At 36.4% G+C, this 15,438-nt stretch overlaps 1 protein-coding gene across 6 annotated transcripts in view; it reads left to right on the plus strand.

Moving 5' to 3' along the window:
- Window positions 1-15,438, plus strand: part of dpf3 (double PHD fingers 3) — a 37,182-nt gene that overhangs the window by 1,862 nt on the left and 19,882 nt on the right. For 4 of the 6 annotated variants that reach the window (XM_081379111.1, XM_081379112.1, XM_081379113.1 and 1 more), the window contains exons 2-3: window positions 10,539-10,699; window positions 13,429-13,536. In XM_081379111.1, coding sequence (XP_081235237.1) covers window positions 10,539-10,699; window positions 13,429-13,536 — 269 coding nt within the window. Of the gene's footprint in view, window positions 1-5,555; window positions 5,602-10,538; window positions 10,700-13,428; window positions 13,537-15,438 lie in introns of those variants that run through there. The other 2 variants (XM_081379114.1, XM_081379116.1) reach the window with 1 other exon arrangement.

Here is a 15,438-nt window from a genome sequence, read left to right on the forward strand (position 1 = left end):
CTGCTATTGTTCTAAATACTTTGCTATAAAAAAGTAAGCATGTTTACTTATTGTGTTATGAAAGAATTTGCAATAACACAAAGACTGTTGCTGGTGAAATTTGGCTGTGATTTTTTTCTTCCTCTCTAAATCTCATTATGTAGCCCAGGCAAATAATGTGTTTTTATGCGTCGTGAATGAGATTACTTCCCACCGCTGTGAAATACAAGTGTTCTTTTCTACAGAGGAGCAGTCATATATACCACACCATGCTCAACAGCATTTAGCCTATTCATTTATTAGTGTCTGGAGAGCGGGGTCAGGTGGTTTGCGTTTGTCTCGTCTCGTATAAATCGAGGAGGGTTACATTGAGGGGGTGAGAATGTGGGGTTTAGGTTAAGGCGTTTGCGGTTGGCTGTTCCCCTCCCCCCATCTTCGTCTGTCTGGATGCATTTCGCTTTCGCATTACAACTGCTCTACAAACACCGTTGAGCCCGAGGTCTTTGTGTGTCCAGGAACAGGGGTTTGTGTTGGGATAGTCTCCACTACACAAAACCCCTATCCTGTTCAGCATTGGTTTCTTTTTGTTTATGTTGAGTCTTTTAAAAAAATAGACATACATAAAAATATTAAGTAAAAGAACTAAATTCCTTTCCATTCCATTATCCATTTGCAAACACAGTCTAGAAATCTACATCACCTTTTTCCTCTCTTTTTTTTTTTAAATAAATGTTTGCTAGCGAGCCAGACAACTGCACACTCCAGGAGTTCTTCAAGCTCTTCTGGCCTTTCTCTCTTGCTCAAGGCCCTTTCTTTATTCACCGCTGAGGGGTTTCTCTCAGAAAGTGTGCGATATCATGAAAGCACAGCAGTCTGATGGGGCACCTATGTTTAGCTTCCTCACAGCCTAGATTTTTCTTCAAACTCTTTAAGACTGACTGAAGAGGTTCAGAGCAGAGCTGAATAATTAGGCATTGCATTTCGATTATTGGGTCGCTAATTATTTTCATATTATGGCTGATAACCTGTAAATGGCTGATATTATACTATTTTGTGCAATTACATAAAATTGTAACACTAAAAACTAAAATAGTACATTACCATTCTATTCATCAAAGAATATTGAAGAAAATCTATATCATAGCTTCCACAAAAATATTATGTAGCACAACTGTTTGATAATGAGAAGAAATGTTTCTGAAAGATCATGTGACACTGAAGACTGGAGTAATGATGCTGAAAATTCCTTGCTGTCACAGGAATAAATGACATTATAAAATATATTAAAAGAGAATATTAGAAGAGACTTCTTTTAAAAACAAAAAAATCTTACTTTTGAATGCTAGTGTATATTTCCAATATTGACAGATGCCGAAAAATGAAAAATCTGTCTGCCGATAATTGATATGGTACTGAATCTGATATAGCTAAAATCACAGTAAAATAGTTTGGATACAGTTTATGCCATTAAACAAAAATGCAATTAAAGAAGCCTGTAATTAATGATTCAAATTCAATGAAGCTAAATTGTTAAATGCCTAAATTCTATCGCTAGATGATCAATGCTTTTTTGGTATGCAAACGTAGCCCAGTAATTACTGGTCAATTGGATTAACAGGCATGTAATGAGTGAATGTGGTGCACTCAGTGCCCTGGGTGTTCAGAGAGAGAGAGATAGAGAGACTGGAGCTTCTGTTTCCAGCCTCTTCATCTCCCCATAGACATACAGAAAAGAGCCTGACTGTGATGGATCACTCTCTCTCTTCACACGACTCACTGTGGAGGGCAAATCCCTATTCATATCAGCACCTCTCTACCCTCCGGTGCTACAGACTATATTAAAATACCCATTCGATCACATAAAATTATTATTATATTTGGATAGGGGGTTTACTTTGAAGTGAGAGATTTTGGAGAGGTTTAAAGCTGGGGCATTTCTGTGCCTGTGGCAGACTGATCATTTCCTGACTTCCATTGGTCAGTGAACAGAAAGCCCCGCCCCAAATTAGCACCATTGGTTGAGCCAAATGTTTCTGTGTTGGGCATGTTGGGATGTATTTTAGGCTAGGATGGTACTTTAACATACAAACTGGCACACTGGAGATCTGTACGTGGTATATTTTGAATGTAGTGAGATTTGTGGCAGCCATGATGGTTTGTTGTTGTTTTTTTCAAATCTGATACGGCGTTTCAGTTCAATCAAATCTTGTTTACTTGCACTGATGAAAAGCTTCCTTAGGAAGTGCTTTGAGACAAGACATCTCTGTGCCGGCCTGTTAACTAATGAAAGCTTAATCACATTTGGAGGGCCAGTTGACAAAGTACGTGTCTAATTTAAATGCAGTGCTGATTATCACGACGGTATGCATATGTATTTTAAAATGAACAACAATTCTCTGAGCAACGCCTACCTAAGCCAATGATTATTCATGGACACCTGTCCTGAGAGACCATTCTGATTAAATCAAACTAAAGGGTCATTTAAATATGAAAGACATCTTCTCCATCCTTATGAAGTGTGGCTATGTTCCTTTGAGACACAAAGGAGACGCCCCTGTTGTTGAAGTAATATGAATGTAGACGCTGGCTCTGCTGAGTAAAGGGGCCTCCAGCCTCTGAGTTACACACAGAACTGTGAATGAGCTGCAGATCTGCTCTGTTGAATAAAGAAGAGGTTTTCATTTCCTAAGAGCAGCCCATCAGGCACAAAGCACATGGCTCAGTGCAGAAGTTTCACTTACAGTAGTCATAGAGGCTGAAACAGGCTGACAGAAAAACGCTTGTTTACAAATACCTTTGAATTTTGACGTGTGAAAAACGTAATTTTTTTAAGTAAAGTTCAAGTATATTTTTAAGTATGTACTTTATGTAGTTAGTATACTAATATCAATGTACTAAAAGTATACTGGTGTACTGTTTCAATACTACTTGGAACTAAATTGGCCCACTTTTTAGTGTATAAAAGTATTCTTTTAAGTATACTTTAAATGTGACGGTCGTAAACTTTGAGTACAGTTTTTCGCTTGTACTGGAACTATACTACAAGTGAACTTATAGGTATACTGATAGTTTACTAATCAAAACACTTGTTGCACATTTTTTACTTTATGAAAGCACACTTTGAAGTAAACTCTCAGTAAACAACTAGTTTAGTACTGTGAAGTTTTCTTTAAGTGAATATAACATCATACTTACAGTTTACTATTTGTATATTATTTTTGCATTTTAAGTATACTGTATGTTCCTATTTATATATTTTAAACATTATTTATTATTTATACATTATATATTATTTATACATTTAAACAGCTCAAATCAAAAATTAGATAGCTTTGCATAAAATGATAATAGTAATAATTGATAAAGAGAGAGAGAGAATACATTTTTTATGCAACAACAATGACAACAATACATAATTATAATTTAATATTAAATATACTATTATGTAGGCTATTAAATGTACATAAATTAAATAATATCATAAATAAATAACAAGAATAGTTATTATTATAATTATTAAGTAGAAAAAATAAGATAATAATGTTTTTATTGTTCAGTATAGTTATTTATTACTATTGTGTCAACATAAAACATTTTTTTCTTAATAATAATAATAGAGATGCACCGATTGATCGGCTGGTGACCGGAATTGGCCGATTTTCACGTGATCGGCCATGACCGGCGACCGGCCGGTCAGTCTGACATGTGCCGATTTTATGCCGGTCAAATGCACTCGGGCGCCGCATGATTAACCTTTTGAGCGGTACCGTCTCATATATGGTATTTTTATTTATGTGCTCCTGCCCTGAGTAATGTTACGGTGCCACATTTAGGATGTTCAGTGACGTCGCATAACTGCCAGATTCAAACTGTGCTCTCGCGCGTTGGTTGGCGTGAGCCAGAGTCGGACGCGTTCAGCGCTGTCATATATCACAACTAAGCAGTGTTTTCAACCTCATAATGTTTATTTTAGGTTTCAGATATTTAAATACACATAAGCACGAGTAAAACAATTCATTTGGAGTTTGTAAAATACACACTGATGTCTGTGGAAGCAGCAATAACAATCTATTCAAATATAATTTGCCGACATGTGTTATTCATATCAGACAAACATAGTGAAAGTAACTTAACTATAAAGTTTACTCTATTCTTCTCAGTTCACCAGCCACTTTCTTGCATTTATTTCGGGAGAAACTGATGAATTCACGTGCTGTAAATCCGACTGACATGACAACATTGCGGCGCCCATCTCATGTTATAGATCAAGATTATTTATAAAGGTTTTTAAACGACCAAACACACTCACTTACACGTATTTGAGAATCGGAATAACAGATAGGCTGATTGATGACATGGTAAGCAAGTTTGTGAATATTTTGAATAAAAAAAGGAAAAGCGGAATAAAAGCGACACATCTGTCATACAGTATTATTGTGGCTGCGGTGTATCGCGTGACGCGTCGCTATGGAAACATTAAAGGGAACGTTCGCCTCGAATGAAAAAACTCACTCTGGGGGTGGGGGTGTCAGTTAGAATATTTTAAACTTACGCGTGAAAGGGTTAAAGAAAAGATCGAAAATAAATATTTGTGTGTGCTGTAAAGTGGTTAGAATTTTTTTTAATCGGAATCGGCTAAAATCGGTATCGGCAGGTCAAACTCAATGAAAAATCGGAAATCGGAATCGGCCTAGAAAATTGTAATCGGTGCATCTCTAAATAATAATTATTATTTTGTATAATAAATAATTTAATATTAAATATACTAGTGAGCATGAAATAAATATACATTAAATATACATAAATACATAATTATAACACAGTTGTTATTATTATTATTATTGATATTATTAAAGAAAAGAAAAGGGTAATCATGCTTAAATTGTTGCAGTATAATGGTTATTTATTTATTAAATTAAATTAAAATAATATAATATGAAATAAGTTTTGCATGTTGCATGTTGTTTATCAGACACTTAATCAAGCCATTACTCAATCTGTAGCTGTTTCTTTTTCAATTCATCATGAATTGTTGGCCTTTTGCACTGGTCTACATCTTTAAAACCTCTCAGCTTACAGAAGAATTGATATCCACACAATGCTCTGTTAGCTCAATGTTTATTCCAAAACATTCCAGTGTCGTATCATCCCACAATTCTGGTGAGCTCATATACACTGTAGTTATAATTACCTTTCACTTTCAAAATTTTAAGAATATTACTTGACCAAAGTCACATTTCTCTTTCCTGCCCACAACATGAGAAGCAACTGCTCTTGGGGTTTTGAAAATCAAATACTTTGACAGATTTAATAAACATCCCTTCTATTCTCCCCAGTCCATAACTAATCGACCTTAAAAGAGTGAAGATCTCAATGACCTTCAAGCGCCGTGCCTCCAGGGAGGTGGCAGAGAGAATACGTGTCTCCCAACACGCCAGTCTAACTGTTTACATAACTGCTCCAGTCTGTTGACCAGAGTCCTTGCCTTGAGTGTAATACGGGAGGCCGTTTATAGTAAAGGTTTTGTATGGGGGAGGGAGGCTGTATGAAGCACGGTGCTCTCACACGAACTCTTTCCTTAAGATGGTGCTGAGAGACACCATCATCATCAGCCGCTCATTGGTAAGCACTTGTCATCTCTAGGGGCTGTTATGTTTTTGTTTAAGGTGCTGAAAAGTAGTTATAGATCGACTCTGAGGGGGAACTTGAGTTGAGAGCCATCAGGGGCGTTTAGTCCAGTGGAGCATGTTGATGATTATGGTGATAGAGGCTCTCGCGCAGGTCGTGGGCGCTCTAATGCGGGCCTCTGTCACTGCAACTTACATAATGACTCCTGCAGTCTCCAGCTGATAGCACAGGCATTTCGTTTCAGGGAAATAATGCACACAGGAAGCCCAGGAAAGAGAGCGGTAGAGGAGCAGGATAGTGAATGCTGGAGGAAAGAAGAAATGTAGATGTAATCTGGTAGGAGTGTAACAATATATCGTATCACATGTATCGCAATACAAAAATGCAACAATATGTATCGTGGATAATGACAATATATATTGTGTATAGTTCAACCAAAATAAAAATTACTGTGTGAGAAAAAATTCAAGTTTACAGAGTTTTAGTTTCAGTACTACATTAAACTACTATGTATAACGTTGAATATAATGTATGATAATGCCAAATGTCTTATGCTACCAGTAAAAAGTGGCCTACATTATTTTAAATATATCTAGTCAGCAAGCATATTCGTCTAAAATAATTCTGTTTTCAGCTTCAGAATCATGAATATTTTCATCCTGGTGTCACTATTGTCCTGTGCATTGGGTTACCAGCACCAAGTCCAAGCCTATTCATTTCCACCCCCAATGTAATACCAAATTTAGCATTTAATTAACAGTAAAAAAAATTGTTAACCTTTTACTATATGTCTTAGAGAATCGCAGTAATATCGTATCGTGAGTTCAGTATCGTGATATGTACCGAATTGTGACATGAGGGTATCGTTACACCCCTATAATCTGGAGATTTTCAATGACAAGAGAAGAATCAAGCAGATTATTTCATAATTCATCGGTTGATCTGGGAGATATTGTTCTCAGTGTCTTCTGGGTAGAGACTGAAAGCATAAGGAATTGACTGATTCTGGTTTCTATTTTGATTTCATATAATATGATGAATAGTTGATTTTTAGGCAACAGAACAATAACATACATATTTATTCCATTAAGAAACTGTTATTTCTCCTAAACACATTCTTTGTACATACATAATCAGTCTGACATCATTTACTCCCGACATTTTGTTGTAAATCTCTATGACTTCCTTTCTTCTGTGGAGCACAGGAATGTTTGGATGAAAATAGTTGAAACTATTAAAGTCAATGGGGACCAAAATAGGGGTGTTGCATGCAGGATATCGGTATTGACGATATCCGTGATTTTTAAAAAAAATATACAGAGATTTTTTGGTAATACTATGCATACAATAATATTGTAAATAACTACAAGGGTTGACCCTCCTCCAACATAGTGGGTGGTGGTATTGCACCTTAGCACTTGTTGCCAAAAGTCCTAAAACATAATTTGTAGCTAATACTGTACTGCCACACAAAATCATATCTGATGGCAGATGATATTAGCAAACATTCTACCCGCACTCCAAAACATTTAGCTCGCCACTGTGAGAGTTTTTTTAATTCTGTAAAAAAGACAGGGTGTTGCAGGAAGTGCCTTTGTACAGTTATGGTTACAAACTCGCTCTCTGCCTCCCTACACTCTATTTGTGATTCAAAGGCCAAAAAAAAGGGAAAACACAAAAGTTATAGATGATTTTCACAGATTGCATTATTATTTCTTCAGAATTTTTATAGATATCACAATAATATCCTTATTGTGAATTATTTTAGCCAGGATAATTGTGTAGAGAAAATCTGATATAGGCTAAGTGACAGCCTTAGTTCAAAACAACATTGGATCCAACTGACTTTCATTGTGTGGACAATTTATTTATTTTTTAAATATGTATTGTAGTGTTGTCAAAAGTACCAACTTCGGTACCAAGTCGGTACTGAAATTTAAAGGGTAACTAAACCCTAAACCAACTTTTTTTAGTTAATGCTCTTTAAGAATGGGGCTTTATTAGTGCTGTTCATTGATTCAAGTAATTTTTTTGACATTTGTGTTTAAAGTGTTTTAATTTTACAAAATATGGTGTAAAAACTTCAGGTTGAACCGTGGCTACTGCAGTTGAATTTTCCTATTGGAAGTTGTGGCAAAGAGTATAGAAGCCCAAGAGGCGAAACTCAATAGAACGCTCCATAGCAACAGTTGCCCCCATGACGTGACGGCGCGGCCGCCATTATGGACTGAAAACTGAAGGAAAACGCAGAAAAATAACGGGAGTCAATGGCACTGAAAAACTTAACATAACAAAAACTTAACATAACTTAATTTTTTCTGGCCGTCATATCTAAATATGAAAACAATTTAAAATACATTAATGAGGATGACCGACGTTAAATGACAATTAAATGACGTTAAATGACAGAAAATATACGTCTATGTGTTGGTTATGCATGGCCTAATTACCCTTAGGAAAATAGTATTTTGGGACAAAATATTACTATAGAAGTACTATAAGACTACTATAGAAATACTATAGCGGCTCTAGGATATTACAGAACATAACATACTTCTGTGATGTTCTGTAATACCTCTATAATATTTTTAAGCTGATATAGTATTTATATAGTCTTATCGTACTTCTGTAGTATGTCCCAAATTACTATAGTATTCCTATAAGATTACTATAATATTTTGTCCCAAAATACTATAAGATTCCTATAGTAGGCCTACTTTTTCGTAAGGGTATGTCCCCACCGAATCGGCTTCATTAGCCTACCACTTACGGTTTGCAAAGATACAATTATAAAATTACTGCAAACCTTTAATCTATCAATATTTATGTCCTATTATGCATTTTCCTTGTTATATGAATAACAGAAATTCATGAAATAATATATAGGCACTTAGGCAGACACACAGTAATAATTCAAATGTTAATTTTGAAATTAGTGAACATCACCATATATATGATTTGGAAAAATAAATAAATAAATAAATAAATAAATAAATAATAACATTATAAATGAACATTTCTAAAGACTTTTCTTTTACATAGAATATCACAAAAATATTAACAACTTGTTTTTTCAACATCTTCAGTGAAAGTGCACACAGTGAACGTTTCAATGGCAAGAAAAAAAACAATCTATGAATGTCCTATTACAGGTGGAAAGGTACAAAAAAGATGTGCAATCTAGCAAGTGCACACTTGAACTATAAACACCTACTAAAATGGATTTTGCCATTGACTGGCGCTAACGATTTCAGCAGCTTTCAGTCCATAATGGCGGACGCGCCTCCACAGCGCCATCTACAGACTGTTACCCATAACACAACAGAGTTTCGCCTCTTGGGCTTCTATACTCTTTGGTTGTGGTACACTCTGACGTCAGAGGGTACCAGTTAACCACGCCCTTGCCTACAGAGAGATACGTCTCAGATGCACGCCCCCTCTCCACTGGGCTCTGCCTACTTTTCCAGCATTTTTCAAATATTGCCAGTGGGTGGAGTCAAGCTCTGACCAGGGGTTTAGTTACCCTTTAAATTTCCACTGTTGAGCGGAGTCATAAACACCTCTGATTGGCCATTGTGTTAATCCGCTCATCAGATATGTCTGTGATTGGCTACAATGATCTACACACAGGAGCGTTTGAAAGTGCTTTGAAAGTGGGAAAAGCGTTAGAAAGCACAAGCAGGCGTCTATCAGCAGACCGTCTATAAATGTGATGTATGCATGTTTTTGAAGCGTTGATCATTGTAGCCAATCACAGACATATCCGATGAGCGCGTGGGTACAATGGCCAATCAGAGGTGTTTACGATTCCGCTCAACAGCGCTCAAAGCGTCACATTTTTAAAATGTCAGTACCGACTTGGTACCGAAGTCTGTATTTTTGACAACACTAATGTATTGTGTGTGTTACACAGAAGAAAGAAAGTCATACATATTTACAATTGATTTTTTAGTTCAAATGGAACTGGTTATTTTTAAGAACTTGTTCTTGATCCTCAAGCCTACTTTTGGGGTTAAACTATGCTATCAAATGTTAGTTGTCTCAGTTGTCTCTCTCAGACCTTTGCTTTTCATACCTGCCTGCTCTTTTTCTCTCCTGCTCCCTCCAAACACTGAGGCTCTTTGTGTCACTATGCTGGGTTGGAAATTTGGAATACTCCTCTTTGTCCAGCCCAGCATTCCTCACATATCTGTGTATCCTCTAGTCCAGAGAAGAGTGATCTAATCAAAACAGGAGGCAGTTATGGGGAGAGAAGCCATGCAGGCTGGCTCAGGTCCAGTGTCTCTTCTGTCTTTAAGTTGGTAGTCGTGTTTCAATGACTTATTTTGAATGCCTATAGGGAATAACATGGATGACAATGCAAGCATTTCTTTGTGCAATTGAGACTGTGCTTATAACTAAAAGTGCATGACTCTCAAACAGTCGGTGGGAAACTGAATTGTGAAAAGAAAGCATGACCCAGAGGCTCGACAGCACAAAACACAAGCTTGCTTTGAAACTGTATTGATGTACAATGGTTTTAGCCAACAAAAATAACCCTGTATTACAGACTCTTTAAAACTTAACAGCTCCATAGTCTGACTAACGTATGAGGGTGAATGTGATTTCACCAAGTACAACATCTTTGTTGGTCCTGGAACAACATTCCAATCAACCAATCAGATTTGAGGGACATGTTTCAATCAGGGTTAGGTGCTTCTACATCAGTGTTATTCACCTATCATTTCCCTCTGATTTTAAAGATAACTTATGGGTAAATAGAGGTAGGGATAGGGTTAGGACTACTACATTTTCAGGCAGGAATGTTGTTCCAGGATCAACAAAATACATGTCTTACTTTGCATTTTGGGTACTAGTAATTGTTAGTTGAAGGTGGCACTGGCATGGTTTATGCTAAAACCAGGATTCCTCACCAAATGTGTCTTCCTCAGGCTCGGGGACCAGTTCTACAGGGAGGCCATTGAGCACTGCCGCAGCTACAATGCCCGCTTGTGTGCGGAGCGCAGCGTACGCATGCCCTTCCTGGACTCTCAGACGGGCGTAGCTCAGAACAACTGTTACATCTGGATGGAGAAGCGGCACCGAGGGCCAGGTAGCACGTTCTACAAGCATAATATTCATTTGATTAAAGAGTTCATACAAAATTGTCATTATTTATATCCCTTCATGATGTTCCAAACATGTATGCTGTTATTTTGTCTGTGGAACAGAAAAGCAACATTTTTGAAAAATCTTTACAAAACAGTGGTCTTTTCAATACGGTGACGGTTTAAAAAAAAGGGAATGAATGAATAAATAAGAGTGGTCATATAATACTATAAGTAAAATATAATATTATGTTATAATGTTTATTAATATTATTTTATATTGATTTAATTAAATGTATTGTAAAAAATCATATACAAGACTTATATTTATAATATATATAGTATTTATTATATAATATTATAATCATTGTATATAAACCATATGTATGATTTTTGCTATAATAAATAAAAAAATAAACAGTCACTAATAATTCTACGTAAGGATTCTTCAAAATATCAAATCAAATATTCTGCTTCACAGAAGAAAGTCAGTTATACAAGACTGGGATTACATGAGGGTGAGTAAATTATATTTTAGGTGAACTATCCTTTTAATGAAGAAATGGGGTGTACTAGCATAAATTAGCGATATTTCGCTTATATTGCATATGTGTTAATGTGCATTAAATTAACTACACACTGGATGTAAAGTGTTGTCGTCTGGAGAAGCCGTCATGTTACCAAATGTTTAAAATTGGTGCCGTATCCAGTCGTTCCACAATTTTTTTTGATCTCACCACAGGCATTTGGATAAGTTGGACTTTGGCACTGTACAACACATTCATCTAAACCTCAATTTTAATTTCACTTAAAAATGCAGCTTGATTTAAGGATAAAGACTGGCACATTTTGTTTTAAAGCAGTAATAATAATAATAGGTGTTGATGAGCGTTTATACTGTGTTCTAGTGTTTAGGAAATAGCAGGTTTCCGCTTGTCACATGTTAAACAATGCAATAGACTATTCAATGTAATGAGGCAGAAGTATGCATTAGGGTTCTGCCTCTAGTCACACAGCATTCCTTTTCTTATTATCTGACTAAAAGAGCCAATATCTAGACATACAGATGCCAAAGGGAACAATATGCCTGCCGAGAACCGGACACAAATAGAGTCAGCGTCTCGCAACTAAAAGCTCCATAGCCACACCCTACACTTTGTGGTAGACCAGTGTTTATTGCATGTTTTTTATTCTGGGTTTCTCTCTCTATTCCTCTATTTTACCATGTGACCATGTGCCTCACATATGTAAATGCATTGTGTGTTATGGGCCAATCAGAGAGAATGACTCTGTCAACACCCCTGATGCCAGTGTTTTTGTTTTAAAATTCTTGTGTTTAAATCCCTGTCCGGAAAAGATTAGTTTTGTGTTTCTCAGGATGATACCTGTAAAATGAAATTTGTATGGCTTCACTCGCTGTTAAAAAATGTGTTTGAATGGCAATTTACCTACAGTAGGCAAGCAAACCGTCATCCTATTTATGCATGATTTTTTTTTATCACATTGCTAGTCACATGGACGGGAGTATAGTGAGTATAGTCCTAAGTAAAATCGAAATGATAATATTTGTATATAAACCTTAAAATATTTTTTTTTTTGCTATACATTTCAATAGATTTTAGTCTTTCTCGTTGTAAAAATATCCACAAAATCTGGCATGCCGTTAAACCACAAATAAACTAGTATTTGTAAATGTAAATGTAAAAAATACACATTTACATACACTGCCATTCAAAAGTTTGGGATTTTTCTTTTAGGATGCATTAAATTAAAAAAGTGACAGTAAATACATGTATAATGTTACTAAAGATTTCTATTTCAAATCAAATCTGTTTCATTCTTTCCACAAAATTATTTGGAATATTTAGAATTTAGCACCCGAGCCACTTAGCAAATTTATTCAAATACAGAACAGCAAGAGAGTTACCAGAAGCACCACAAAACACAGCCTTTTCTGTTAAGAGCTGTAAGCTCTGGAATTTGTTACCATAAAGATTATATCTGACTTAAAAAAGTTCATTTCCAGGCTTCAGTTGTGGCTAAAGACAAACCAAAACTGTAGCCATTTTTAAATATGGTAATTTTTTTATTTGAGTGAGTGAGTGTGTTTGAAGAAATGTAATCATCAGTTGCAGGATTTGTATTATAACTGTGTTTGACTGCATTGTCCCTGTTAAATAAATAAATAAAATAAAAATTAAGCAATACAACCATTTTCAACATGGATAATAATAAGAAATGTAAATCAGCATATTAGAATGAATTCTGAAGGATCACGTGACACTGAAGAGTGAAGTAATGATGCTGAAAATTCAGCTTTGCAAACACAAGAATAAATTACATTTTAAAATATACTGAAATAGAAAGCAGTAATTTTAAACTCTAGTAATATTTTACAATATTGCTGTTTTTATTGTATTTTTGTAGCCAATAAAATGCAGCCTTGGTGAGCATCAGAGACTACTTTCAAAAACATTACTTTTTGAACAGTAGTGTACCTTTTGTTAAAATGGCCCATTTCGAAAGTTTATGCAATTTGTGCATTTTCTTCTATTTAAGGGCATTTGAACCTCCATAACATCCACACAATAGATCCTAATTCCTATTTTTACATGAAATCACAAATATCCTCTGTTATTAATAATAACCTAAACATTCTGTACAAAACGAATCCCGTCCAAAGAATGTTTTTGTAAAGAGCCTATTCAAACCATGCTACTTTGTGTGTTTGCAGGGTTGGCGGCAGGTCAGATGTACACCTACCCAGCGCGCTGCTGGAGAAAGAAGAGGCGACTTCACCCACCACTAGACCCTCAGCTTCGCCTTTGTGAACTCAGACTTGGTGAGATCATGATTGCGGCTAATTGTGTAATTTTTCTCATGCTTACGTTTTCATTTTGAATTCTTTATTTCTGCTCTTTTCTCTCTCCGCCCTTGCTTCTTTGCTCTGAGGTCATTCAGAGGCTGTAGAGCTGGCCCATCTGGGTCTCATTATCCTTCTCTGTCTCTATGTGTGCCCTGATCAGGCCCCTTTAATCATTTGGCCATGCAGCATTAGAATGTAAGTCTAAGGGACTGGTGTGTGTGTGTGTGTGTGTGTGTGTGTGTGTGTGTGTGTGTGTGTGTGTGTGTGTGTGTGTGTGTGTGTGTGTGTGTGTGTGTGTGTGTGTGTGTGTGTGTGTGTGTGTGTGTGTGTGTCAACAAGAAAGCCACTCTATTATTTTCTTAGCTGTCCCTGAAAATACAATAGCAGTAAAGCAATACAAGAACCACTGACCTTCGCTTGGAGCTCAGCCAGCAGTTCAGCAAAAAACAGTGAATAAAACTGATTTAGGCATCAAGCTGTGTGTGATCGGTTTCCAATAATGCAGATATCAGGATTTGAATGACAGAGCTAACTCCTACAAAGTGTAAAGCTGGAACAGCAAAACACCTCTCAAGTCACATGACTGCTCTCCTGACACATTTGGCATCACGAATATGATGCATTGAAAGTTCTGTCATTATTTACTCCCTCACATTGTTCAGTTCCTATATGACTTTCTTTCTTCTGTGTTCCTGCTGTATACAAGTATTCATTTCTTCAACAACAACAACAACAACAACAACAACAAAAACTTACTGACCCCAAACTTTTGAACCATAGTGTACTTGTTTGCAATTAATGCAGTTATTGGGACTGGAGCTTTCAAGCTTCAAAAAAGATGTTAAAGCAACATAAAATATTCTATACACTGTATTCAATGTTGCATGGTAGGAAGAACGTCAAACAGGTTTGGACATTCAACATGCAGAAAAGTAAATAATGACACAATTTTCATTTTTGAGTAAACTATCCCTCTAAGTTATGTGTTTTCCAGAGTCCTGGAATTGTAATATTTACACGTATAGAGAGGCATAATTCTGGTCTGTTACAGGCAGCAGGGCATCCTGTCTGAAATGTGTTTGTGTTGTACATTTCTGGGTGCTCAGCCACTGTAAACAGGTTTGGTGTCCAAAATCCCATCCAAGTCTGGTTCATGATGACAAGCAAGCAAGTGTGATTCCAATGTAAATCTTCATATGCAGTCTTTTTGTCCACAGCAGATGTGGCATGTAGAACGGTCTCTAATTCAATAAACTGATTCAATTTTGTCTGCAACAACACAAAATAGCTGCATCTCAGTAAACTGATATATTCATTACGCTCTGCATTTGCCATTTGAAACAGGCTCCTCTGAATTATCTTGCTTAATTCTTAATTAAAAGCAGTACATACTCTTTCCAGTTAGTGCCAATGGCATGCATACATATCACAGTGCTGCATTATATTGCAATGATTAAAACCGTATGATTTGTGTCTGTAGACATCAACCTCTCTTAGCCTCTTGTTCTTGATTGGCAGCTGGAAACGGGGGATGGGAGGCTGCAATCAGCCCCTGACTGGCAGTCTGCGCTATTTACAGCTCCTCTCCCAGGGGAAGAGTGTGTCTCGACTCAATCAGACACAAAGAGAATAAAGACAAGGACAGAGATTGATATAAACATTCTCAATCATGTACATTCATTTAACAGGTTAAAGGAAAGGAGTAAGAACATCTGGGGGCGAACACATGATATGGCCACTGCTTGTGGGAGCAGATTATAGATCAGAAATTTATTCAAATGATGTGTCAGATCTAAGAGTGTATTTCTTTCAGCTCCCTAGTTCACTAGTAGTGCATTAGTAAGTGCACTTTCCAGGGAGTCTGACATTTCTAAGGCT

The sequence above is a fragment of the Scardinius erythrophthalmus genome, assembly GCF_964197995.2.
Source record: "Scardinius erythrophthalmus genome assembly, chromosome: 11".
NCBI classification, from domain to species: Eukaryota; Metazoa; Chordata; class Actinopteri; order Cypriniformes; family Leuciscidae; genus Scardinius; species Scardinius erythrophthalmus.